The sequence below is a fragment of the Melozone crissalis genome, unplaced genomic scaffold, assembly GCF_028551555.1.
Source record: "Melozone crissalis strain CALT ecotype California unplaced genomic scaffold, PUWL_Pcris_2 ptg000041l_1, whole genome shotgun sequence".
Lineage (NCBI taxonomy): Eukaryota > Metazoa > Chordata > Aves > Passeriformes > Passerellidae > Melozone > Melozone crissalis.
The window spans coordinates 2,872,151-2,894,756 of NW_026535819.1; the positions used below are offsets into that span (position 1 = coordinate 2,872,151).

The 22,606-nt window shown below is 51.1% G+C and overlaps 3 protein-coding genes across 5 annotated transcripts; 1 reads left to right on the forward strand and 2 right to left on the reverse strand.

Moving 5' to 3' along the window:
- Nucleotides 1–102: 102 nt before the first annotated feature.
- On the reverse strand, nucleotides 103–1,701 carry MRPS2 (mitochondrial ribosomal protein S2). 2 transcript variants are annotated; one of them, XM_054284269.1, is made up of 4 exons: nucleotides 1,632–1,701; nucleotides 1,481–1,552; nucleotides 1,225–1,354; nucleotides 103–964 (listed from the first exon to the last, which is right to left on the reverse strand). In XM_054284269.1, exons 1-4 carry the CDS (start codon nucleotides 1,657–1,659, stop codon nucleotides 421–423), a joined length of 774 nt encoding a protein of 257 aa, XP_054140244.1. In that variant the 5' UTR covers nucleotides 1,660–1,701; the 3' UTR covers nucleotides 103–420. The 2 variants fall into 2 exon arrangements, with proteins under 2 accessions (XP_054140244.1, XP_054140245.1); XM_054284270.1 differs by having other exon boundaries at nucleotides 1,481–1,549; nucleotides 1,632–1,699.
- Nucleotides 1,702–1,859: 158 nt separating this feature from the next.
- PIERCE1 (piercer of microtubule wall 1) lies at nucleotides 1,860–2,790 on the forward strand. The gene is made up of 3 exons (XM_054284271.1): nucleotides 1,860–1,946; nucleotides 2,094–2,172; nucleotides 2,309–2,790. The coding sequence occupies exons 1-3, from the start codon at nucleotides 1,882–1,884 to the stop codon at nucleotides 2,507–2,509; spliced, it is 345 nt and encodes a 114-aa protein (XP_054140246.1). The 5' UTR covers nucleotides 1,860–1,881; the 3' UTR covers nucleotides 2,510–2,790.
- A 142-nt stretch (nucleotides 2,791–2,932) lies between these two features.
- On the reverse strand, nucleotides 2,933–13,544 carry PPP1R26 (protein phosphatase 1 regulatory subunit 26). 2 transcript variants are annotated; one of them, XM_054284242.1, is made up of 3 exons: nucleotides 13,458–13,544; nucleotides 7,251–11,258; nucleotides 2,933–3,458 (listed from the first exon to the last, which is right to left on the reverse strand). In XM_054284242.1, exons 2-3 carry the CDS (start codon nucleotides 11,195–11,197, stop codon nucleotides 3,416–3,418), a joined length of 3,990 nt encoding a protein of 1,329 aa, XP_054140217.1. In that variant the 5' UTR covers nucleotides 11,198–11,258; nucleotides 13,458–13,544; the 3' UTR covers nucleotides 2,933–3,415. The 2 variants fall into 2 exon arrangements, with proteins under 2 accessions (XP_054140217.1, XP_054140216.1); XM_054284241.1 differs by lacking the exon at nucleotides 2,933–3,458 and adding an exon at nucleotides 4,561–5,924.
- Between the last annotated feature and the right edge of the window lie 9,062 nt (nucleotides 13,545–22,606).

A 22,606-nucleotide genomic window follows, 5' to 3' on the forward strand; every position in this document is an offset into this window, starting at 1 on the left:
CCTGAAATATCCCCAGGTTGGGGACATCTTTTCCGTCCCACTGCCTTGACTGCCCTGGCCAGACTCCCCATCCCATTCCACTAGGGAAAAACCAAAAAAGGATCACAGGGATAAATCCCTTTATTTGCTAAGAACAGACACAAGATACAAGTGGTTTCAGGTGAGATCATGAGCTCAGGAAAGCCACAGGACAGTGGCACTCCCTGCAACAGTGACAAACTCAAGGAGAGGAGCCTGGCTCCATTTTCCCTTGCATTGCTCTGGACAATTTTTTGGATCTGGAAACCCTCCATGGCTGTGGGATCACCGTGCACAGGGCTGGGGGTCCTTTTCCCACCAGCCAGCTGCGCCAACAGCGGTGCTGGATGCAGAGCCAACCCTGTGGAGTGGAGCAGAGGCACCGAGCCCATCCCTGGGGCTCTACTTGCCCTGGGCTTTCCTCTGCAGCTCCTCCACGGCCTCGCTCTGCCGCCTCTTGTCCTTGGCACGGATGATGGTCATCCTGAAGAGCCTGCAGTAGAGCTCCAGGGCCGCGGGGCTGTCGTCATTGCCGGGGATGGGGTAGGTGATCAAACACGGGTTGCAGTTCGTGTCCACCACGCCGACCGTGGGGATGTTCATCTTGGCCGCGTCGCGGATGGCCACGTGTGGCTCGAAGACGTTGTTGAGGGTGCTGAGGAAGATGAGGAGGTCGGGCAGGCGCACGCCGGGGCCGAACTGGATGCGGGCGTTGGTGAGGAGCCCGCCCTGCCAGTAGCGGGTGTGCGCGTACTCCCCGCACGCCCGCGCCGTGCTCTCGACCAGGTGGCAGAACTGGCGCCGGCGGCTGACGAAGAGGATGATGCCCCCTCGGTAGGCCACGTGGGCCGTGAAGTTGAGGGCCAGCTGCAGGTGCTGCATGGTCTGATCCAGGTCGATGATGTCCTGGTCCAGGCGGCAGCCGAAGATGTAGGGCTCCATGAACCTGTGGGGACACAGAGGGACACACGGGGATGGGGTGTGCAGGTACTGAGCGCTTCTGGATGTGGGGGAGGAACCATCCCATGCTCCTGCTCCTGGCTGACAGCACAGAGAGCCCTGTGTCTGTCCCAGTGTCGCACCCTCGGGGGATCCCTGTACCCTGCCCTGTGTGGGCAGCTCCAGGCTCAGACCAGTCCAGCAGATGCGGTCTGGGGAAGCATTCCTGCTGTCAACAAGCGCTGCATCACGAAAAGCATCACTCACCTGTGCCGACATCCCTTTTTGTGGCCCAGGTGCACCCGGGCATCGAAGAGATCTTTCAGGGTGAAGAGTTCCTTCACGCTGAAGAAGTCGGGGTGGTTGAGAGGCTCGGTGAGCAGCTTGTCATCGTCAGCTGAGAGAGGGGAAACAAATACTCACTGCGTTTGGGGGGACGGGCCGGCACTGCACAGAGGATGCACCGTGCCCGGTTCGTATCAGCGCACCGGGCTGGGGTGCCAGGGGTGCCGGCAGCACTCACCGCGGGGCCGGCTGCCTGCCGGGGCCGGGGCCGGGGCCGGGGCCGGGACGGTGCTGTAGAGCCGCGGGGCTGCTGCGGGACAGAAACACGCGGGTCACACGGGGGTGGCCGGGGCGCTCCGGGCCGGGCCGGGCCGGGCCCCGCCGCTCACCTGCCCGCAGGAGCCGCGGCAGCGCCATGCTCCGAGCCCGCCGCAGGGCACGGGGACGGAGGAGGAGGAGGAGGAGCGGGGGAAGGTCAGCGGCGCTTTCCGCTTCCTGCGGGGCGGGGCGGGGCGGGGCGGGGCGGGGCGGGGCGGGCGCGCCCCGGGGCGGTTGCGGTCGCTCCCCGCCCTCCTCCTTTGGTCGCCGGGTAACGCTCCATCCCCGCGGCCCGGCTCGGCCCGGCCCGGCGGCTCCGCCATGGCCGAGCCCAGCCCGGGCGTGCCCCGGCGCTTCGAGGAGCTCACCTTCTACCGCGGCTACGGGTGAGCGCCGGCCCGGAGCTCTCCTTCTACCCCGGCTATGGGCCCCGCTCCCCGCAATAGCTGTGCTCTGCCCCGCCGGCCCGGGCGGGCCCCGCTCCCCACAATAGCTGTGCTCTGTCCCCGCAATATCTCTGCTCTCCCCCGCAGGCAGCCGCCGGCTCACCCCCGTTACCGGACCGCCAACCAGAGCTACGGCAGCAGGGCCCCCACGGTGCACGAGCTGCCGGTAGGAGCACCCCGATGGGTGCAGACACGGCCCAAAGCCGCGTCCAGCCCTGTGCCCAGCCGGGCTTTGCAGGTGCTGTCCATGTTGGTCTTTTAAACATCCCTACTTACCCCGTTACCCTTTGTCGCCCCCACAGAACTCCTTCCACACCCTCCCGCACACGTTTTCGGATCACCTGGGCAGGTTTGGCATGTGCAGGAACGAGAGCCTGAACACGTCCCTGGAGAAGAGCCACTGCACCGGCCCCGACACCTTCATCACGGCCTACGAGCACATGGACTTCCACCCCAGCTACAACCCCAGCGGGCCCTCGCACTGCCGCGACCAGCCGCCGTAGGCAGCGTTTGTCGGCCTTAAAAACGCCCACGGCCGGCCTTGATCCTAAAGGGACCCACTAGAGTGCACAGGGAACGTTATTAGCAGTATTTAGTGAAGGTTTAATGTGTTAAAGTGTCAGTTAGGTAGCTCATGTGAAGCGTTTTACCTGATTTATCAGCAGCATATAAGTACTAGGACAACATAAATTCTGGTTTTATCCCCTTATCCCCTTCTCTGTCACTAGTGATCCTTTACACTCTTGCCTTATTTACTACATATCATTAAAAATTAAGATCTAAACTGCTTCTCTACTCTTTATTGAATAATCAATCTCTAAGTTTTCCAGAGTTATTAATGAACTCTTTGGATTTCTTCTAGAAAGTTGGTGTTTCTTCTCCAAAGTACAAAGTTTTAAGAAATTATTCAAATAATGACAAGTAATCAAAAAGAAGATTTTTTTAAAGTTTTATTGGAACAATTGTGGGTACAGGCAAAGAAACTGCATCAGTTGGACAGTGAGTGCACTGAAAGAGCACCTGAACATTTTTGGCTTAAAAATGAGTTTTTAAAAGAAACTACTCTGCCTGTTTATGGATGAAAACCAGTCCTACCTTACAGGTGTAACAAAACATTAAAAATGAGCATAATATTATTCAAACTGTTTGCTAAAAATATAAATAATGAGTGGAACATTATGTCCAAACTACTGCAATTGATACTCTTCACATGTCAGAACCATTCCCTGTTTGTGACATGTGGTAAGAGCTGGGTAGATCCTCCAGCTGCAAACGCACCAAAAATAATAAATTGGAACAGGTAAATAAACTGAGCAGAAATGGGCCTGAAAAGTTAACATTGCAAAGATTTAACATCTGAAAATAAATAAGGAACCCTCTTCCATTTGCTGTGATCCTCGTATCAGACTCTAGGCAATACCTGGAGCTTCTTTAGAACTTCGCTTTCTTCTCCTGAAATGAGAAAATAACAAAGTGCTGCATCAATAGAAATAGTTGTGACAATGTTACGTGTATTTTTATCCACAGATTTTTCTGCAGGTGGCATAATTTAGGGATAAGGCTGCCTCATAAAAATATTAACAGAGTGGATTCTGTCACATATTTTCCCACTCCATCTGAAAACACCCACCTCTTCTTTCTTGCATCAATTTTAATTTAATTTTATTCTTGAAAACAGTTCCTTTGAAGAGTTTGGTGTGCAGTATATCTGAGTGTTCAGAGGTTAGACCAAATGCACTTTTAAAAAAAGAAATACCTGTACAAATTCAAAATACCCTCCTAAAAATGACTCATTTTACCACACAGGATCTACCTGAAAAATCTCTTTCTACTCTGTCTTTTGAAAGGAAGATTTTCACATTTGCAGATAAAATTAAGTGAGGCTGAACTATCACCAACTGAAGGGATGAAAAATTGAAAAGCTTCTACATTAATAAAAGAAATGGGGGCAGGGATGTTCCTGCCTTTTATAAAGAGCAGTTACATGTCAAAACACGTGTTCCTAAAGCAGCAGCAAAGAACTGGGAATAAAAAAATGAAGGGAGTCCTTGCTGTCCCTTGAGGATCCTTAAAGATTGTTCCCAAAGCACCCAAAACCAGTCACTGGGGTAAAAAATGAAGCAATAAATCTCTTTTCAGATTTACCTGCCAGCTGTGGTACTGCAGCCAGGATCTGTAACTCACCAGAGCCATAATCAAAAACACCAAGTGGTTTAAGCATTAATATCTAAATTAACTAGTTTTGGGCTCTGACTGGAAAGAAAAATGAGCATTGTGCATTTTTTAAAAATATGAACCAGCACTCATTAAAAAAAAGGTAACTTAATAAGCTTTGGAAGAGCTGGGTTTATGGCTCCATGTATCTACTGCAGTAATTATAATTAATTGGTGTCTCAGGAGGGTGGGAGAAATGGGAAAAGGAGATTTCTGGACACTCCCCAGAGCTGGCACTGGAGTAGCAGGGCTGTGCAGGCTGTGCCCACTCTGTGCCCTCCCTGGGGCTCTCATGGGCACCGTGAGCAGGAAATCAAAACAGGAAATCAAATCTGCTTTTGGAACTGCTGGTATGAAGATTCAGCCTTGAGAGACTCACGCTGCAACCTTGGTACCACGTGTGGGATTTATTGCCACTCAAGAGAATCTTGATTGCTCAGCCTTTAGTGATGTGTAAGAGGGATTTCCTATTGCTGCAAACCACCAGACTTCTCTTTCCTGAACAAGTGATGAGAACTGGGCCAGGCTGAGGACACTGCCACTGCAGCCTGGCTGTTCAATTCCAGAGATGCTCCTTGACACACACCCAATTACACAAGCAAAGATTCCACTTCTTGACCAAACACCAGGAAAAAAATCTCTTGGTGTCCTGCTACCACAAGCACCATTCTCACCTCCCAAAAGCCACCCCTTTGTATTTTATAAATTCTCCTCCTTCATTTTTGTCACAAAGAATTCATGACATCCTCAGTGAGGAGGGAAGAAGAGGGAACACAGAAATTATTACTCACTCAAGATGATGACACAAACCATAGGAACACTCCAGATGCACGGTCCATGGGCAGAACCCCATTTATTAAACATTAGAAACTCAGCAATGTACACCAGTTCCTATATACAAATCAAGTTCAACAATTAAAATAAAAAAAAAAAAAGTGCTGTTTGAAATCAGGTTTTATTTAAAGCACAAGGTAACTGGAATTGCATTTTAACTGGGAGTGGATCAGGTCACGAGTGGTACTGAGGACACAGACACAGCAACAGGGGCACGAGACACCTTTGAAGTCTTAATGTGGATTTACTGAAAATTTTTGAGAAGAAACATTCAGCTTTTTATACAAACAGTACAGAGTGCTTCCAACATCTCTAGGAAAATTAAGTATACAGTTTAATCCTTTTAAAGCAAGGTACTTGGAAAACTTCTAGTTTAAAATACCAGCCTATTGACCTATTCCAAACAAAAGGCTCAAATCCTGCAACGGAATCAAGGCAGAGCAAAAGATAAACCTGTGAAGAGGGAGTGCAGGCACTGAGCTAAGGAAAAACCACTTTTCCAAGGTATCCTACCACAAAATGGAGATGAGTTAACACACTGACCTTTAAACAACCTGACAAACCAACCCCAGGGCTACAGAAAGGTGGCTGGACAGTCAGAAATGCCAAGTGAGCACTAGGAACATGTTTCAAACGCAGCTGCACGACAGCATGAACACACCAAGATGTTTATTTTACATGCCACAGTCACTACTCTATGCTACACCGTATTTTGCCCACATTCTGCATCACACCAGGGACACCACGGGACTCTGGATCCAGTCCTGGCTGCTTTTGCTCCGTTTTGCAAGTTTAAGGCCAGCCTGGAGGAAGACTCCTCAAGTGACTGAGAAACAAAGTGATGCTAAGTGGTGGTTTGGCTGAGAAGTTCTGCAGAAGAGCAGACAAAGAGAATATCAGATCAATTCACAGGGACAAGATGTGAGAACAAACTCCTCCAAGGACTTCACAACACAAAAATGAAAATGAAAAGAGCCAACAGCTCCAATTTACACCTTTTGAATTTGCAGTGAAACCAGTGTGGGGGCACTTTTTTGTGTGTGTGATGTGAATGTGCTACTTCAATCCCGTTGAAAGTCAGTACAAATAAAAAGATAGTAGTGAAAAATTGCTTTATTCTGGCTGCTGGAAACGGAGGCAGAGAAAGAGCCTGAAGAAAGAACAGTGCTGAAAATATCCGTGGCTGAAAAAATCCGTTTGTGTTGTGACTTCCTACAGCAAACCCAGCTTTGCTTTATTGCACCAAAATTGTCAGTGAAAAGTTCACAGAAATGTAACATTTTAAAAACCACTTCTGAAAAAGGAAAGTTAAGGGCACTCAGTTCCAGAAAGTTCATTCAGGAAACCAAAAGCCATCTCTGGGTAACTGCAGGGCATCAAAAGGAGAGAGTAGAGAATAACAGGAATTGTTTGAGCCCTGCAGGCCCAACAGTACAGAAATCCAGGGAAATCCAGGGAGATCATGTTGTCTGAACAGACACACTCCTTCACTTGTCTTGGACTGCAATTGTGCTTGGAATCATTGCTAGCAGGAGGTTCTGGGTGTGTAAAAGCACTTTGAGCAGCTGCTGAGATCTCTTTGCACAGGAGGTGCAGACAGAGCCATCCACTTGATTTACCTGAATTTGCATTTTTATCTTCCAGGCTGGATCTCCACACCCACAGTTCTGCTCAGGGACCTCATCCCTCAGTCCTCAGGGTGGGAAAACTGAGCTCCAGCAAACCCCAGGCCACAGGATTGTCCCGAGGCAGCTGGGATGTGGCCAGTGTCACATCTGCATTGCTATCCAAGGCTGTGCTTCCCTAGGATCTCTGAACAGGCTCCCAAATAAATTCTGTGCGCAAACAGGTTTCCCTTTGAGAGGCAATTAGAGGCCTCATAATTTAAAGTGTGATTAGCCAATATCTTATCTACAGTAACTACAGCATCCTGTAGGAATGCAAGCCCTAAAAATCATTATAAAAAATATTTCCTTAGAGCACTTTAAATAATTTACAAAATTCTACAAAAGCTACGAATGCCTATCCGTGATATCCCTGTTAAATAGAATTATTTTCACATTAGTGTGTGTATGATATACAGGTATCAGCATCTCCCACTGCCTCTCCTTTCCTCTCTCAAGCTTTATCAAGGTAATTACAATCACAGTTATTTTATAAAAAGACTGCTAGTGTAAAAAAAAAAAAAGTACTTACATATTTGAAACCTTTTTTCCCAAGAGGGAACCTGGGTAGTCCCCTGCAGGTAGGTCAGTAAATTTTGCACAGGTTTTGGTTAAAAATTCCTGCCCTTGGTGTACTTCACTAGCAGCTTCCCTGTTCTGCAGGACAGGTATTTTTCCTTCCATTTTGGAGCTGGATACCTGAATTTCTCCCTGCCTGTCAACTTTTTCTTCCTTAATGCACATCTGCACACTGTTATCTGCACGTGCTCCTCCACTATCATGCACTGCTGCTGCTGTCACATGGAATTCATGCCTTGGGCAAGCTAAACTTGGATCTGGCCTCTTGTCCAGCTGGTTATTCCCTCCCTTACTGTCCACCTGAGCACTGTGCTGAGCTGGCTCTCTGCTGGCTTTATCTGCTTTTCCCACACTGCACTCAGGGTGTGGGGGATCTGCAGTGGGGTCAGCCCAGCTGCCTTGGTGGATATCTCCTTCCTTGATGCACATCTGTGTGTTCTCAGCTCTGGAGGTTCCTCTGCCAACCTTATCAGCTTTTCCTGCTGCCACACTCCGTTCCTGCGAGGGAAGGCTGCACTGGGACTGATCCCCTGGAGCATCAGCCTTCCTGCAACCCTCAGCTGCCTCCTGGACACACCCAGCTCCTGCACAGCTTTCTGCTACATGGGGACTCGCCCCTCCCACAATGAGTTTCTGAGAAGAACTGGGTTCTTTTATTGCTGGTGTAATTTCCCCTTTTGGCAAGGGGTTAAGTACATCTGTGTCCTGGGAAGCTGTCTCCATTCCCAAGGCACTGCTCTGGCTGAGCACACACTCTGCTTTCTGTTTTTTGTTCAAAAGCATCGATTTCTTCCTGTCCCGGGCGTATTTCAGACCTGCAATAAATTTACTTGAGATTTTTAGTTGGAAGCTGTTCTTCCTCTTAGATCTGGGCTTTGCATTCATGACTTTTCTCACTTTGCACCCTTCATTTCTGCTGGGTTTTGGGGGCTCTGTGTTATGGACATTCCTTTTACCTGTAGCACTCCCAGGTAACTCCTCAGCAGCAGCACCTCTGACCCCCCCCAGTCCTTGCTTAGCTTTTGATTGACCAGTAGTAGGAACATTCTCTGCAGAGGAAGCACATTTTCCACTGCCAGCTAACATTGCACTTTTCCCTTCTGTTCTCTGAGAGTTCTTCACCTCCTCAGTTTGCTGAGCTGCCTCAGTCTTTCTACTCTGACCCAGCACCAGGTCAATCTCGTTTTCCACCGGCTGCTGCTTTGCTTTTCCTTTATTACCAGTTTGTTTGGTCGCTCTAAGTAGGTCCAGACTTGCATCACCTTTTTGCATCTCTGAATTGCTTGCAGAGTCTTTAGCCTTTTCTGCCAAAAACCTCCTGATTTCCTGCTCAATGCTGTCATCACTGTCCACTGAGCTGCTGTCACTGGCATCTGACACAGCTGGGAAAGCATATTTCCTATTTTTAGCCCCTCGCTGGTTTGAAACTGGTTTAGGTTTATTGCCTTTTTTAAGCTGTAAGTTAGACTCCAGGTTTTTCATGGTTTCTGGCTTGTCATTGGGAAGTTTGATGTTGTCTGGAGGGTTCCTGACTGCATTCTCCCTCACAGCTTTCCTAGGTTTTGAGAGGCAGCTTTTTAGCAGTGAGGGATTTTTACATTTCCAATCATTTTGTTGGAGGCCACTGAACTCATCCAGCAGCTGAGTTTCTGTCTCACTGAATCTGACTTTCTTCTTGCACTGAGCTTTCTGGTCCTTGGATTTCTTCTTTAACTTCCTTTTGGACTGTAACAGGTCCTTGATGGCACTATCCAGGTCCTCATCACTGTCCAGAGAGCTGCTCTCATCACCCGACCCCTCTCTCTCTGGGGTCTGGATGGGGTTTTTTACAGGTTTTTTTGTGCTACTCTGAACCTGCAGAAAAGGGCTTACAGAGTCCAAGGGCACACATCTGCTGCCATCAGAGCCAGACAATTTGGGAGACATCAGCTGCTGCTGCTGCCTCGGCTCTTTATTGCTCTGAGCATCCCGGAGTTCTGTGGGGCTGCTCAGGGCTGGCTCCTCCTGGAGCACTGGGAATTTGGAATGGTGACCTGGCTGGAAAAGTCCTGTCTCCAGCTGCTCAGGTAGTTTTGACCCCCCTTGTTTTGCTGTTCTGCCTTCCCTTTTAAGTCTCCTTTTCCGACTCAGGGATAATTTGAGTGTTTTGGGCAGAGCAGGCTCAAGGGCCCCGGTGAGGCTGTTTGGATCAGAAGGCAAAGGCATCTGCATGGAGTGTGACAGGCTGGGAGGTTTTGTTCCAAGGTTCTCTGACTGTGCTTTCAGAGCCAAAAAAGCCCTGATTTCTTGCTCTATGCTGTCATCACTGTCCACAAGGCTGCTGTCACTTTCACAACGGGAGGACGAGAGAAGCTGGGGAGAAAAGAAGGAGTCTGCAGTGAGGGATTTGTTGTCACTTCCCATTTGGGATGGCATGATTGTTTTGGAAATATCCAGGATAGCTTCTGCACACATGAGCTCTGCAGATGTGTCTGCTCTGCAAGAGGCCTGCAATGTGAGCTCGCAAGCAGTAATCTTGTTTTCTGGAAGTGCAAAATGTCTGGCTTTTTTCAGTGGTTTAAACAGCTTATTAAAGTCATTGCTGGTGCTTTCTAATCCCGTTGACTTGGAATTAACTTCTTTTCTCTTGTTGCTTGTAGGGTTTTTATGGATTTCTGGTGAGGCACTTTTTGTGGAGCTAATTGTCAGGCTGGCAGAAATGTCTGCCATACCCTTTGGATCAAATGGTTCCCTCTGCAAAGGGACACAGTTTGCTGCATGACCTGCCTCTTTCCTGATTTTCTCCAGCTGGTAAAGCTGGATGGCTTCTTCAATGCCATCATCACTGCTCGAGTCAGATGTGTGCATGCTCTCCTGGATGAGTGCTTCCCTTGGCTCCCAGTAATGAGCTGCACTTCCCTCATCCTGCTCCACGAGCCAGGGCTGGCTGGCAGTGCCCATTTCTAGATAAGCTTGGTTCACCTGGCTGAAATCACTGGGCTCTGCTTGGATTTTGGACTGCAAACACTTGGACTGGGCACTGGATTTCTGCAGCTTGGGATGGTGTCTCAGGAGCAGTGCATTACAACCTTGCTTTATAGCACCACAGTTTGTTCTGTTTGTTGCTTCTTTGTTGCATTTCAGGACGGATCTCACACGGGAATCTTTTTTATCCTCCTCGGTAACACATTTACTAATTTCTTGCTGCTTCTTCTCATTCAAGAACTGCACAATTTCAGCTTGTATGCTCTGTTCAAAGGAGTCATCGCTGCTGATGCTCTGAGGGGAAGCAGGCTGGATTCTTTTCCCAATTCCCAGGTGGTCAGACAGGTACTCTTCAGAGAGCATCTCGGCATTAAATTTCACAGGGAGGAGGTTACTAGCCACTTTGTTCTGGGAGAACTCCCTCTTAAACCTTTTGTCTCTGCCCACATTCCCAGAACGCTCTGCATTCCTTGGCAACGACTGGGCACTTTTGCTTTTTGTTTTCAAGTACTCCTGGATGGCTTCCTCTATACCTCGGTCCACAGAATCGTCGCTGTCAGAATCGAGCAGCAGAGTCTCAAACTCTACGTTCCCTTCCACTTCGCTGCCATCAGAATCCTCGGGGCACCCACACTGGGTGTACTGAGGATGCTTCTGCAGCAGCGTGGTGGTGCTGGGTGTGACTCTGGCACTGGAGCCTTTTTCTCCCTTCTGTTTCTTCTGCACAACACAGCCACACTCATTGTTCATACCCAGGGCAGGCTCTTGGCTTTGCAGGTTGTTTATGATCATCTGAACTTTGGCGCTCACCGAGGTTCTGGTGACGTTGCTGTCGGACTCAGGGAAGCACACGGGGTATCTACAATTCCTTGCTGGCCCAAAGGACTCCCATTTTGTCTGAAGAGCTACCAGAGGAGGAGCATCCATAAGGAACATTCTAGCAGACCACAGCAAAGTCCACCGTGGAACAGATTTTCAGACCGGTCTCTCCTCCATCCTAAAACAAATTAAAAAAGGAAATTATTTATTAAGCGTGTGCCTTCCAGAAATTCCATGTAATAATCCTGGTAACATAAACTGTAAATTATTAACACTCAGAACTACTGTGCCAGATAATCACAGGAATTACTCCTCAACATCACTTGGACAGGTAAATCAGTCACTACTGCCACTGGGGATAAGGCAGAGCTCATCATTTGAGGTTTGAAGTATTTTCTGGCAAAATCATAACCAAATTCAGGTAATTCACTTCTGAAACTCTTCCTGTGCTTCCAAATAATGTGCTCCCAAATAATGATACACCACCAAGAACCACTGTGATGGTATTCAGTGCACTGTGCAATCCCCTTTGCACTGAATACTTTTGCAGAAAACTTTGTGGCAGGAGAGAAAGAACAATTTTAAGGAATTCTTTCATAGTGGGAGTGGAGAACTCAGCAAAATACTCTGCTCGTTGTTTCCTTTGGCATAACTGCCCTTTTTCAGGATCATGCAGCTCAGCTTTCCAGTTTTCATACGAAAGCAGCACTGGCTGTGTCCACATGGTGCAGGATGGGTGGATGTGGAGAAACCTGGACCATCATCCAGGATGGTGGGACACAAACCAACTCCTCCCCAGAGAGCAGAGGATCACACAATATTCCAAAACAGCTTTTACTGGATCTGACTTGGCATTAAACACAAACAGCTGAGGGACTTGGGGCAGCTGAGAGAGAAGGAAAGGGAACTTATTTCTTCCTGAAACACACTCTACAGCAATAACCCCGAGACATCAGTCATCCGGCCTCGCTGCAGGATAAAAGCTCTTGGCAAACACAGATCTTGGGGAGTGCACAAAAGCAGGATGAAGATTAGGAGCTATTCTTTGTGTTCCAGTCGAAACTGCAGACAGAACGAAGCTTTGGTTTGTGGAAGAATGGAAAAAGCCACCCACAAAATTCCAGTTAACACCCCACAGAGTTCACCACCTCCACATGGTCCCATGAGGGTTGAAGGCTTCACCTGCAGCATCATTTGGTGATGACAATAATTCCCAAAAACTACTGCAGTTGGGTGGCTCCACACAAACACAGCGAGTCCCAACTGCAGTGGCACTGGACTCTGCCAAGTGTACAGAGACACATTTTCCCCTCTGAAACCTCCCCGACCTTGCACTTGTCAATTATTCTCTAGTTCTGGTTTCAAATTAATCAGCGGTATTAAATATTTTAAAGGATTAATGACTCTAAACTCTTTAAAACTTGTATTTATTTACTGAGAGTAAGGTAACAGACAACCAGGGAAGACAATTCTTCATCACTCTTCGCTTGGGCAAATATAAATTAAAAACATTTTTCCTTGTAATAAGCAGCTAAGGATCAAAAAGACAGAAATTAGGATACCTCATTACCTTGAAGCAACATAATTAACACATTTTAGCTCCCAGCTTCATTAAAAAATAAAACCCCAACGTTTTTCCTATTAACCTATTTCCACAGTTTTCAGGGAAGGGACAGGTGCCTTCACTACCCCACACTTGGACTGGGGGTCGTGCATGAATTAGACGGGATTGGGGTGAATTTTTGTGTCCCAGCATTCCTCCCAGGGGATATTCACAGAGGGTGTGAGGAGACACACTCTGAGGGTGCGCGGGGACATGAGGGGACAACCACCCAGACAGGATCTGAGGGCAAAAGAGGGGACACACACACACAGAAAGAGGGGGGTACCCTGTATAACTCTGTGAGGCAAAATGAGGGGACACCCACAGGGGCTGCATGGGGGGACACTAACTCAGGGGGTACCTACAGCGGATTTGTGAGGGGACAGCACCCCTGTGTGTACCCACAGAGGCTCCGTGAGGGGACATGAAGCGACATTAAGCCAGGGGGGCACCCATAGTGGCTCCGTGAGGGGACATGAAGCGACACCAACCCGGGGGGCACCCACAGAGGCTCCATGAAGGGACACGGGGGTACCCCCAGCTCGGAGAGCGCCCCGGACGGGCTCTGACGGGCCCCCCACCCTCGGGGGCCGCTCGCAGCCGCCGCCCGCGGGACCCCCGCGGGGCGCCGCGCCCACTGCCCGCGGCCGGCCGGGCCCTGCCCGCGCCGCCATGGCTCCCCCTTCCCGCCTTCCGCCGCCCCGGACCCGGGCCCGGGCCTCCCTCGGCCGCCGGCGCGGCGGGGCCCGGCCGCGCCCCCCGCCCGCCGCTCACCTGCCGAGAGGAGGCCGACAGGGGCGACGGGGGTCGGCGGCGGCCGGGCCGGGCCGTCGGCTCCGCCGGGCTCCGCTCCGCCGCTGCCCGCCGCGCTGGTGCAGGGGCGGGCGGCGCTTCCTTCCCTGCCCCCGGGGAGCGGGAGGCATGCGCCGCAGGGCTCCGGCGGGGAGGCGGGGAGGGACCGCACCGGGCCGGGGCACAAAGGCAGCGGCGGCCGCTGGCCCCGAGAGCCGGCGCGGAGCGGAGGGAGGGAGGCAGGGCGAAGGGAGCCCGGTAACGATCGTAACGGAAGGGCCGCCGGGGGAAGGGGCACCGCGGCTTCCTGCAGCAGCCCCACGGCCAGGGCCGGGCTCCAAACCGCGGTCCCGGCGCGGACCGGCAAAACAGCGGCGGAAAGAACGAGATTGTGCTCGGGTCGTGTCTCAGAGATATGCGCAGAGCGGGGGATGATCCATCCGCTCCTTTCGGGGTGCCAGAGCTGGGGGAAACTCAAAATATGGGCAGGATGCAACACTTGGCTGTCCCAGGTGCAAAGTTTGGGGTGCAGAATGAGAACTGAGGTGCAGAGAGCCAAGGCCTCTGAAGCGGTCAGTGCTGCAGCTCCTGGAGCTGTTGGGTTGTTGGAGGTTTCACACAGCGAAACAGCAAAGTTTTAGCGTTCTAATTCATCCCTGTTTTGTTGGCAAGCGGGTTTTCCCCGAGGATACACTGCCAACCCTGTGCTATCATCCCTGTGCTTCCAGAGCAGAACCAAGCTGTGAGATGCTTCCTTTCGGGACACCCTCTTCAACCTGCTCATTCCTAAAACACACAGAGTGAGTCACAGCTCTCAGTCTATAAATCTGCACAAGCATTTCCATTCCTCGTCCCTGGCAAACAAAACCCCGGTGCCTCAACCCAAAGCGATGCCTGTTTTCACTTTGTCAGTGCGTTTTGTTTCCCCGTGGGGCTGGAACACCTGTGATGTTGCAGATGAAATCAGCATCTTTTGGCTGGGTGTCATCAAAAGCTCAGGATGGGTGATGGAAAGTGGGGAACAGCAGCTAAGGAGGATCCCAGGCTGGAAATGGGGTGGCTGAGAGTGTTGCACTCTCTTTGTGCTCACTCTATGGCAAGATATGGTGAGGAACATATTTCCACCTGCTTTTATCCCAGAGATTCCTGTTTTGGGGAGCCCATGAATTTTTGTGCCCTTTCCTCATCACCAGCTTCACATTTTAATTTTTTTCCTCACCCCCAGAAATCCTCTACTACCAAACCAGGTCTGACCCTGGGAATGTGGGGCAGGACCATGTTTCAAACCATCAGACACAGTTACAAACTCGTATTAATTTATCTCTTGCTTTTACAACAGATAAAACAGAGCAAATAAGACATTTGCCTGTGTGTTCTTGTCCCTGGGATATGTAACATGCTTTTATGTTCTGATCTGGCTCGCTTGAACGAGACTGCTGAAAACAGCACAGCCAGCATCTGTGTGCAGCAGGAAACAATGGACTTGCTTTTCCTTCACTGCAGAATTGCAGCCTGGAGGTGAGGAAACTTTGCTTCGCTCACCATATTCCTCCCTAATGCCGCGGCAGAGGGAAGAAAGGGCTCTTGTATTCATGTATCCTCCCGGGCCAAGTCAATTTACATGTGAATGCACTTTTAAAATAAAATTAAAGTCAAAGCTGCGGCCAGAAGCCTGATAAATGTTTTTGTGCACATGCAGTTGCTTGGGAGGGGGGAGGCTGCTGCTGCTGGAGTGCTCTGCTGTCCCCAGCCGAGGTGGCATTTGTGGCTCTGTGTGCCACTTTGACTTGAAAGAAGAGCAGAGGTGCCATTAGGGGTGATTTGCCTTCCTGATCCCTGATCTTGGCAGAAATGGGGGCAGTGGACGGATGACAAAGTCAGGAGCACTAATTGGAGCCCTCATTAGAATGGCTGGAATGGCAGGGGAACGTTCACATTTCCAAAATGAAACATCTCCCCTGACCTCCGGATGTGCTGCTCCTGTTTGCAGGGACAGGTGCTCATTACAGGTGCCTCTGGATACCTCAGAGCCTGGAATCGGAGCTCAGGCAATGGCTTTTGTTATTTTTTTCCCAGCAAGAGAAAGGACAAGATTAAAACCAAATTAGCAGGAGTTAAAGGACTCACTGGGCAGATTTTGTTGTTGGGTAACCTGTGGCTTCGGGGCCAATTAATATTCCTACATGAAGCTGTGTTAAAACACCAGCCACGTGTGCTGTGGTGCTGTTTTTTGGGAATATGGGTCACAACTGATGCTGGCTGAGGGCACATCCATGTCTGGGACAGGAGGGAAATTGATAACTTCAGATTCCACAAAACCTTTCACCTGTTGGGGACAGTTTTTCATTCTCCAAGCACCTCTTTGGGTTTTGGGGCAAAACTGATTTACAACAGCACAATCCTGCTGTGACCATTGAGTTTTTGGGGAAAAAGCAGCAGAGAAAGGAGGTGGATGGAACCCAATCTGATTTTCCCTCACCCTCAGTGGTTAAGGTCCATTTCTCACATGGCTGCGCTGAACTTCAGGACACTCAGTGCTGGCCCTGCTCCAACATCTCCCTGCCCTGTTCAGCTCCTTCAGTCTGATCTCAGATGATTTATTAGATAGAGAACAACTGGATCATGTAGTAACATGGCAAATTGAAGACTTTAGTTGTTATTTAATAAATGCCAAGGAGACTCATGAGCCCTTGAAGTTATAATAGAAAGATCTAATTTAGGAAAGAAAAAAAAAAAAAAAAAAAAAAGGAAGAGAGATGCCTGTGAAAGCTGCCAGGAAGCAGTGCTGGGTATTGAACATTTCTATTTACCCTCTGAATGGAACAGAGATAGTCTGAGCTTCCTTTCAGCAGGGCTGGATGCTGCCCAGGGAAGCAGCACCTGAGGCAGGAGGAGGTTCAAGGGCAGCTTTTGGTGGAGCCCAGTCCTGGAAGCTGTGCTTTGTCTTGCCTTGGAGGACATTGTTGCTGTAAATCACCTTTGGTTGACAGAATTTTTTAAGGAAAGAAACCAACCGACTCCATGAAGGAAATCAAAGTGTAATTATAGCACAGAGGCAGGTTGCAGAATGCATTTAACATTTCTGAGTCAAACCTGGTGGGCTTCCCATTCATCACTGACCATTATACAAAGTGCAGCTGAAGGTCTCTGTGGGGCACAGCTCATTGCTTTGGGAGATGTCCCTTTTCCTTGTTGATTCCGAGTGTATCTGGCATAAGAACACAAAATGGAAAACACAACTTAGTGCCAGGAGTTTTAACTGTAACCCTGACCTTTTCTTGCTACCGTGTGGCAGGGACCTCTAAAATATCAAAGGAAATTACATCCCCTCTCTCGTATTCTGTACCTGGAACCTTTTAATGGGTTTTGTATGACTCACTCCTATCTAGGTTAAATGATAAATATTTCATGTTTACAATCCTGGACACGGGCCGTGTGGGCTTTTAAGGGTTTTCTTTACACAAATCCCTCCTTTCTGTCCACCTCCGCGGGCTTTGCTGTGGGCAATGCTGTCAGTATTCCCGCAAGGACGCTTCCAGCTGCCTCCTGTGCTTGTCACAGTTCTGCTTGTGCCCATTAGGTGTCAGACTCTTATCGGCTCTGTCTCCAGTTCCCGGGATTTCGAGGAGAGCAGAGAATATGAGAAGTCGCAGCTGGTGTGGCTTTTCTGGGATGCTCTCTTATCTGTGGGTCCTACCCAAAATGACAAACTGGATGCTGTGGTGCTCACTGGGACGCCAAACGGGGACTCTGTGGTGGTTTTGTCCCAGGTTTTACCAGCTGGGATCCCTCCAGAGCCACTGCTCATCGCTGGGCTGCAGAATGAGCATCCACAGGCAGCAGCTCCTGCCCCAAACCTGCCGGGTTTTGCAGCACATTTGTGCTTTAGGCCACCTCTCACTGCATCCCTGAGGTCAGCTCTTCCTATTGCAGCAGCTCCTCACGCTGCTCTGGTCTCTGTGGGATCACTGAGGTGCTGTGAGAGCAGGACCAACCTCTGCCCACCTTGCCCATCATCCTTTTGGGATGAGCACTTGGAACTGAGTGGTGATTCCTGGCACCAAGCCCTTGGATATTTCCTGCACCTCAGGGCTTGGGAGCACGCCTGAACACGTGGGGATTCATTCAGGAACAGAAAGCCAAGGTTTTTTTTTTTAACTTTTTAATGAACTCTGTGCAGTTTCCCACAGCAACACTTTGATTCCAGCCACGAGGCAGGATATAAACACGGGCATTTGGTGCCATGAGCCGAGGTGGCTGGCGATGAAAAGGGGTCTGTGAGCCTTAAAATGGTTTATTTAAAGGGCAGGATCAAAGATGTACCTTGGGATAGATACCTGCCCTGCTACATGAAGAAAAGCCAGAGATGCTGCTCTCACTTTATATTTCAAAAGGAAACTGCTTTGACTTTGTGCTGCAGTTGCTGAGAGCTTTAATGGGGCAGGGGGAGGGAAAGAAAACACAACATGCTCCAGCTGCCCTCATTACTGCTTCTCTGAGTGTCTGCTGAGGAATCCCAGCACAGCCATGGACGTGTCCACCTGCAATTACCAGGTCCTGCATTTATACAGCGTGCTTTTCCTGACCTGCTGCTCGCCCAGGAGCATCCCTGCAGCCCCCTCTGAGGCAAAGGCTGCTGGATTCCTTCTGTGGAGCAACTCCTGATTCCCAGCAGGGCCACCCTGAGCACTGGCCCAGCCCCCATTAGCTCTAAACCGGCTTTTTTAAAGAGGCATCTTCAGCTTTTCAGATCACCTTCAAGGAGTGCTCTATTTTTAGCATCCCTGGACTCTCTTGGCTGCAAACAAGTGAAACCTCTCTGCGGTGAATTCACAACAGGGCAGCTGGCAGGGGTTCAGGCTCTCTGTCTGGAGTGCAGCGCGATGGAAATGAGTTGTCCCCAAGGTCCCTGAGGAGCAGGCTGAGCCCACGGAGCCACCACGGGATGCTGCCTGTCCAGTCCCACCAGGGCCAGGGTGCACAGCCTCATCCAGAGATGCCTCTGCAGTTGCCAAGTACTCTTTGCACAAGCGGCTTTGATCAAGGATTTGCAAACAGCTCCTGTTTGGTTCAGTGCTTAAAACACTTCCTTAAATAAGTTTTGGATCAAGCCAGAGATCGCCGCTGTTTTGAATTTTCATCAGGCTGAAAAACCACGCTGGGCTGGGGCTTTGTTCAATGCTTGGGTTCTTCTCAGCAAGGCAGCACAGAGTGAATTGCCTGTGCACAGCCAAAGCCTCCTGCTGCTCTGCAGGGTGAGGGGAACTCCCAGGAGCAGCTCCAGGCTGGTTGGAGCAGGCTGATAATTATTTGAGGTATTTCTTTTGCTCCCAGTCTTCATTCTGCTCTCCCGGTGCCCCAGCCCGGAGAGGTGCAGGCAGGAGCACCCCAGCTTCATGCAAGGTGCAGCTGCTCACACCCCACGTGTCCCCCTGCTGTTCCTGGGTCTTTTAGGGCCATGACATATGGCCAGCAATGGGAATTTTGGGCTAAGTGCAGTGTCAGATTCACCTTCCCATCCTGCAGAGCTGTCAGTGATGGAGAAATGACTGGGCACTGCAAATGCCTTGAGTACAACAGATCCATAACAGCTTTGGAGACAGAGCAGGGCATCAAATCCTGTCCTAGTAAGCATTAAGAATTATGTGGTGTGCTTTCTCCTGGATGGGGCTTGTGCTGCTGGCATTGATGGCCCTTTTAAAGTGTTTCCTCATCCTGCTCTTGAATCCCCTGGCAGCAGTTTGGGCTGCTTGGAGGACGATCCAAACCATCTCTGATCCTTCCAGCACCCCTCAGGCCACTGAGATGCTGAGAAGACAGTGTGGGGCTACAAACCTTCACCCAAAATGTGGCTCATCAACTCACAAATAATCCTTATCACTGCCCAAGTGACCAGGAAGAATCAGAGAGGAAAAAATCCCATTGCCATCACCTGAGACGCTTTTCATTTTGCCCTCACCTGGCTGCATCCCACACTGTGCAGGGTGAGGGCTGGCTCTGACCCTTGGCCAAGTTTCCCTGCTTGGCTGGGGCTCGGGAGAAGGCACGGGAAGGTGCGGGGGCAGCACCTCGGGCTGTGAGTGCCTGCGTGGGACGGGAGAGCCGGAGCAGCTTGAGCCCTACGTGCTGGGAGGAAGGAACCGGCTGCGAGGAGCTGGTGGGAGGAGGAGGAGGAGAAAACCGTGTCAGCAAACGAGGCAGATTGAGAGCTGAGACGTGTTAGTGGTTGTGTTTGGGATGTGATCAACGCTCCCTTGTGACTTGCACAGCCGGCAGGGGCCTGAGCGGCGCGAATAGAAAATGTGGAATCAGTGGGAATGGAGCTCCCACATCCCCGTGTGCTGCAGGGGAGGGCGAGGCTCTCACACGCCTCGCAAATCCAGGCACGGGCTCATCCAGCTGCCACAGGGCAGGGGGTGGGCGAGCTGGTGGGTGGCACGGGGCACTCCCTGCTCCATCCGTGACTGGTGGGTGCTGCCAGCATGGACTGAGGCCTCCTTTCCTTTGGAAACCTGTGGGTGCTGCCAGCATGGAGTGCAGCCTCCTTTTCCTTTCTAAACCTGTGGGTATTGCCAGCATGGACTGCAGCCTCCTTTCCTTTGGGTACCTGTGGGTGCTGCCAGCATGGAGTGCAGCCTCCTTTTCCTTTGGAAACCTGTGGGTGCTGCCAGCATGGAGTGCAGCCTCCTTTTCCTTAGGGTACCTGTGGGCATTGCCAGCATGGAGTGCAGCTTCCTTTTCCTTTGGAAACCTGTGGGCATTGCCAGCATGGAGTGCAGCTTCCTTTTCCTTTGGAAACCTGTGGGTATTGCCAGCATGGAGTGCAGCCTCCTTTTCCTTTGGGTACCTGTGGGTGCTGCCAGCATGGACTGCAGCCTCCTTTTCCTTTGGAAACCTGTGGGTATTGCCAGCATGGAGTGCAGCCTCCTTTTTCTTGGGTACCTGTGGGTATTGCCAGCATAGAGTGCAGCCTCCTTTTCCTTTGGATACCTGTGGGTACGGCCCTGAGGGTTTGCTCCTCAAAATCTCTGGGGACATCCCCAGCACAAGGGATCAGAATTCTGCCACTTGTTTGGATGCTGGGCAGGGAATTGGCCTCAGCACCGTGGGGAAAGGGGAGCTGGGACACAGGATGAGAAAAGGGGAGGTTTTCCTCACCCCCCCGAATCTCTGTTGTGATAATTCATGAGTGTCACTGGCACATCTGTTCAGAGGAAGAGCAATAATACAGGTCCAGCTGAGCGATGAAATTGCTTTCAGGGCTGTTGATTCCCAGCTTGGGGCTGTGTGGTCAGCCTGACTGCAGGCTGGGGATTTTTAATTTATTTTTTCCCCTCTCCTTTGCCCTGTTCCCTGCAGCCAGCAGAGATCAGTAGCATGTAAAGCAGGCAGAGGCAGGATCTGTGAATCCTCTCCCCGTGTTCCCATTCTCTGGGATAGATGAGCCATCTGGGCTCACTCATGAGACCCTGAAATCACTCGCACAGCGCCTCCATGAAGGATTTGCAGCTCACTCACGACCAGGCTGCCCCGGTTACCCTTTTCCCGCAGCCTCTGTGCCTGCTGGCTGTGTGAGCTCCGCTCGGGGCCCGTTTCTCCTCTAGATGGTGCCGCTGCCTTTGGGCACCGCCGTGCGCAGCCAAACCCCGACCCTGCGGCAGAGCTGGGGGCGCAGCCAGCCCTGGGCTCTCCCCCTGGCCCCTTCCCAGCGCCTTGGCAGGAGGGGACAAAGCCGAGGGACACAGCTCGCCACGCGTCACCTGCCCGAGGCTGTGCGCCAGCTACCTGCGGAGAGCAGCGCTGTGCCAGCCGCGGGCACCGTGGCACCGGGGGGATGAGAAATCCGTCTCCTGCTATTCCCGGCCTCTCTGTCCTTGGCACAGCGCGTCCTGGCAGTGCCCGCGGGAGATGCTGGCAGAGCGCGGCGGAAGGCGGAGGAGAGGGGACGGATCCCGGGGGTGCCCCCGTGCCTTGCGGCGATCCGGCTGCTTCCGATCACACCGGGCCGGCCGGAGGAGCCGAAATGCCACGGCTGTCTTCTGTTCGAGCCCCCGCCCGCCTGCCATGCCCTGACTCATCCCCGGGATGGAGCGATGCGGCTGCCGGGGATGGGCTGGGCAGGACAGCAGGCAGGCGCGGGGACACACAGAACCTTGGGGACACACAGAACCTTGGATACACACAGAACCTTGGGGACACACAGGACCTTGGGGACACACAGAACCTCGGGTACACACAGGACCTTGGGGGGACACACAGGACCTTGGGGACACACAGGACCTTGGGGACACACAGACCCTCGGGTACACACAGGACCTTGGGGACACACAGAACCTTGGGGACACACAGAACCTCAGGTACACACAGGACCTTGGGGACACACAGAACCTCGGGTACATACAGAACCTCGGGTACACACAGAACCTTGGGGACACACAGAACCTTGGGGACACACAGGACCTTGGGGACACACAGAACCTCGGGTACACACAGAACCTTGGGGACACACAGAACCTTGGGGACACACACAGAACTTTGGATACACACAGAACCTCGGGTACACACAGGACCTTGGGGACACACAGAACCTCGGGTACATACAGAACCTCAGGTACACACAGAACCTTGGGAACACACAGGACCTTGGGGACACACAGGACCTTGGGGACACACAGAACCTCGGGTACACACAGGACCTTTGGGGGACACACAGGACCTTGGGGACACACAGAACCTTGGATACACACAGAACCTCGGGTACACACAGGACCTTGGGGACACACAGAACCTCGGGCACACACAGAACCCTGGGTGCACATAGAACCTTGGATACACACACAGGTTTGGCAGCCCCCTGAGCCAGGCCAGGTTGGATTTTGGATCCTGCAGGCAGGGGAATCCTAGGCAGCTCTGCCTGCAACACTCCCCACTTGTTTAGCCTAAACCCAAATAAATACGAGCCTAATGATTTGAGTGAAACAATAGCAGCCATTCCAGCATAAAGAAAGCTTTCCTGCCATTAAGCTTTGCTGGCAAGCTTTAGAGCCTGTATTTTAAATAAATGTTATGGGTGCATTTAAAAACACACCATATGTTCTCCTGCAGATCTTTCTGGGAGCTGCCTTAGCGTG

Excerpts from the sequence above, each read along its gene's own strand:
- MRPS2 (XM_054284269.1), bottom strand. The coding sequence starts at position 1,659 with ATGGCGCTGCCGCGGCTCCTGCGGGCAG. Across the intron at positions 1,553-1,631 it reads GCCGCGGCTCCTGCGGGCAG|CAGCCCCGCGGCTCTACAGC; the intron begins GTGAGCGGCGGG and ends TCTGTCCCGCAG. Across the intron at positions 1,355-1,480 it reads GGCAGGCAGCCGGCCCCGCG|CTGACGATGACAAGCTGCTC; the intron begins GTGAGTGCTGCC and ends CCCCTCTCTCAG.
- PIERCE1 (XM_054284271.1), top strand. The coding sequence starts at position 1,882 with ATGGCCGAGCCCAGCCCGGGCGTGCCCCGGCGCTTCGAGGAGCTCACC. Across the intron at positions 1,947-2,093 it reads ACCTTCTACCGCGGCTACGG|GCAGCCGCCGGCTCACCCCC; the intron begins GTGAGCGCCGGC and ends TCTCCCCCGCAG. Across the intron at positions 2,173-2,308 it reads CCACGGTGCACGAGCTGCCG|AACTCCTTCCACACCCTCCC; the intron begins GTAGGAGCACCC and ends TCGCCCCCACAG.
- PPP1R26 (XM_054284241.1), bottom strand. The coding sequence starts at position 11,197 with ATGTTCCTTATGGATGCTCCTCCTCTGGTAGCTCTTCAGACAAAATGG. Across the intron at positions 5,925-7,250 it reads GGAAAAAAGGTTTCAAATAT|AACTTCTCAGCCAAACCACC; the intron begins GTAAGTACTTTT and ends GCTCTTCTGCAG.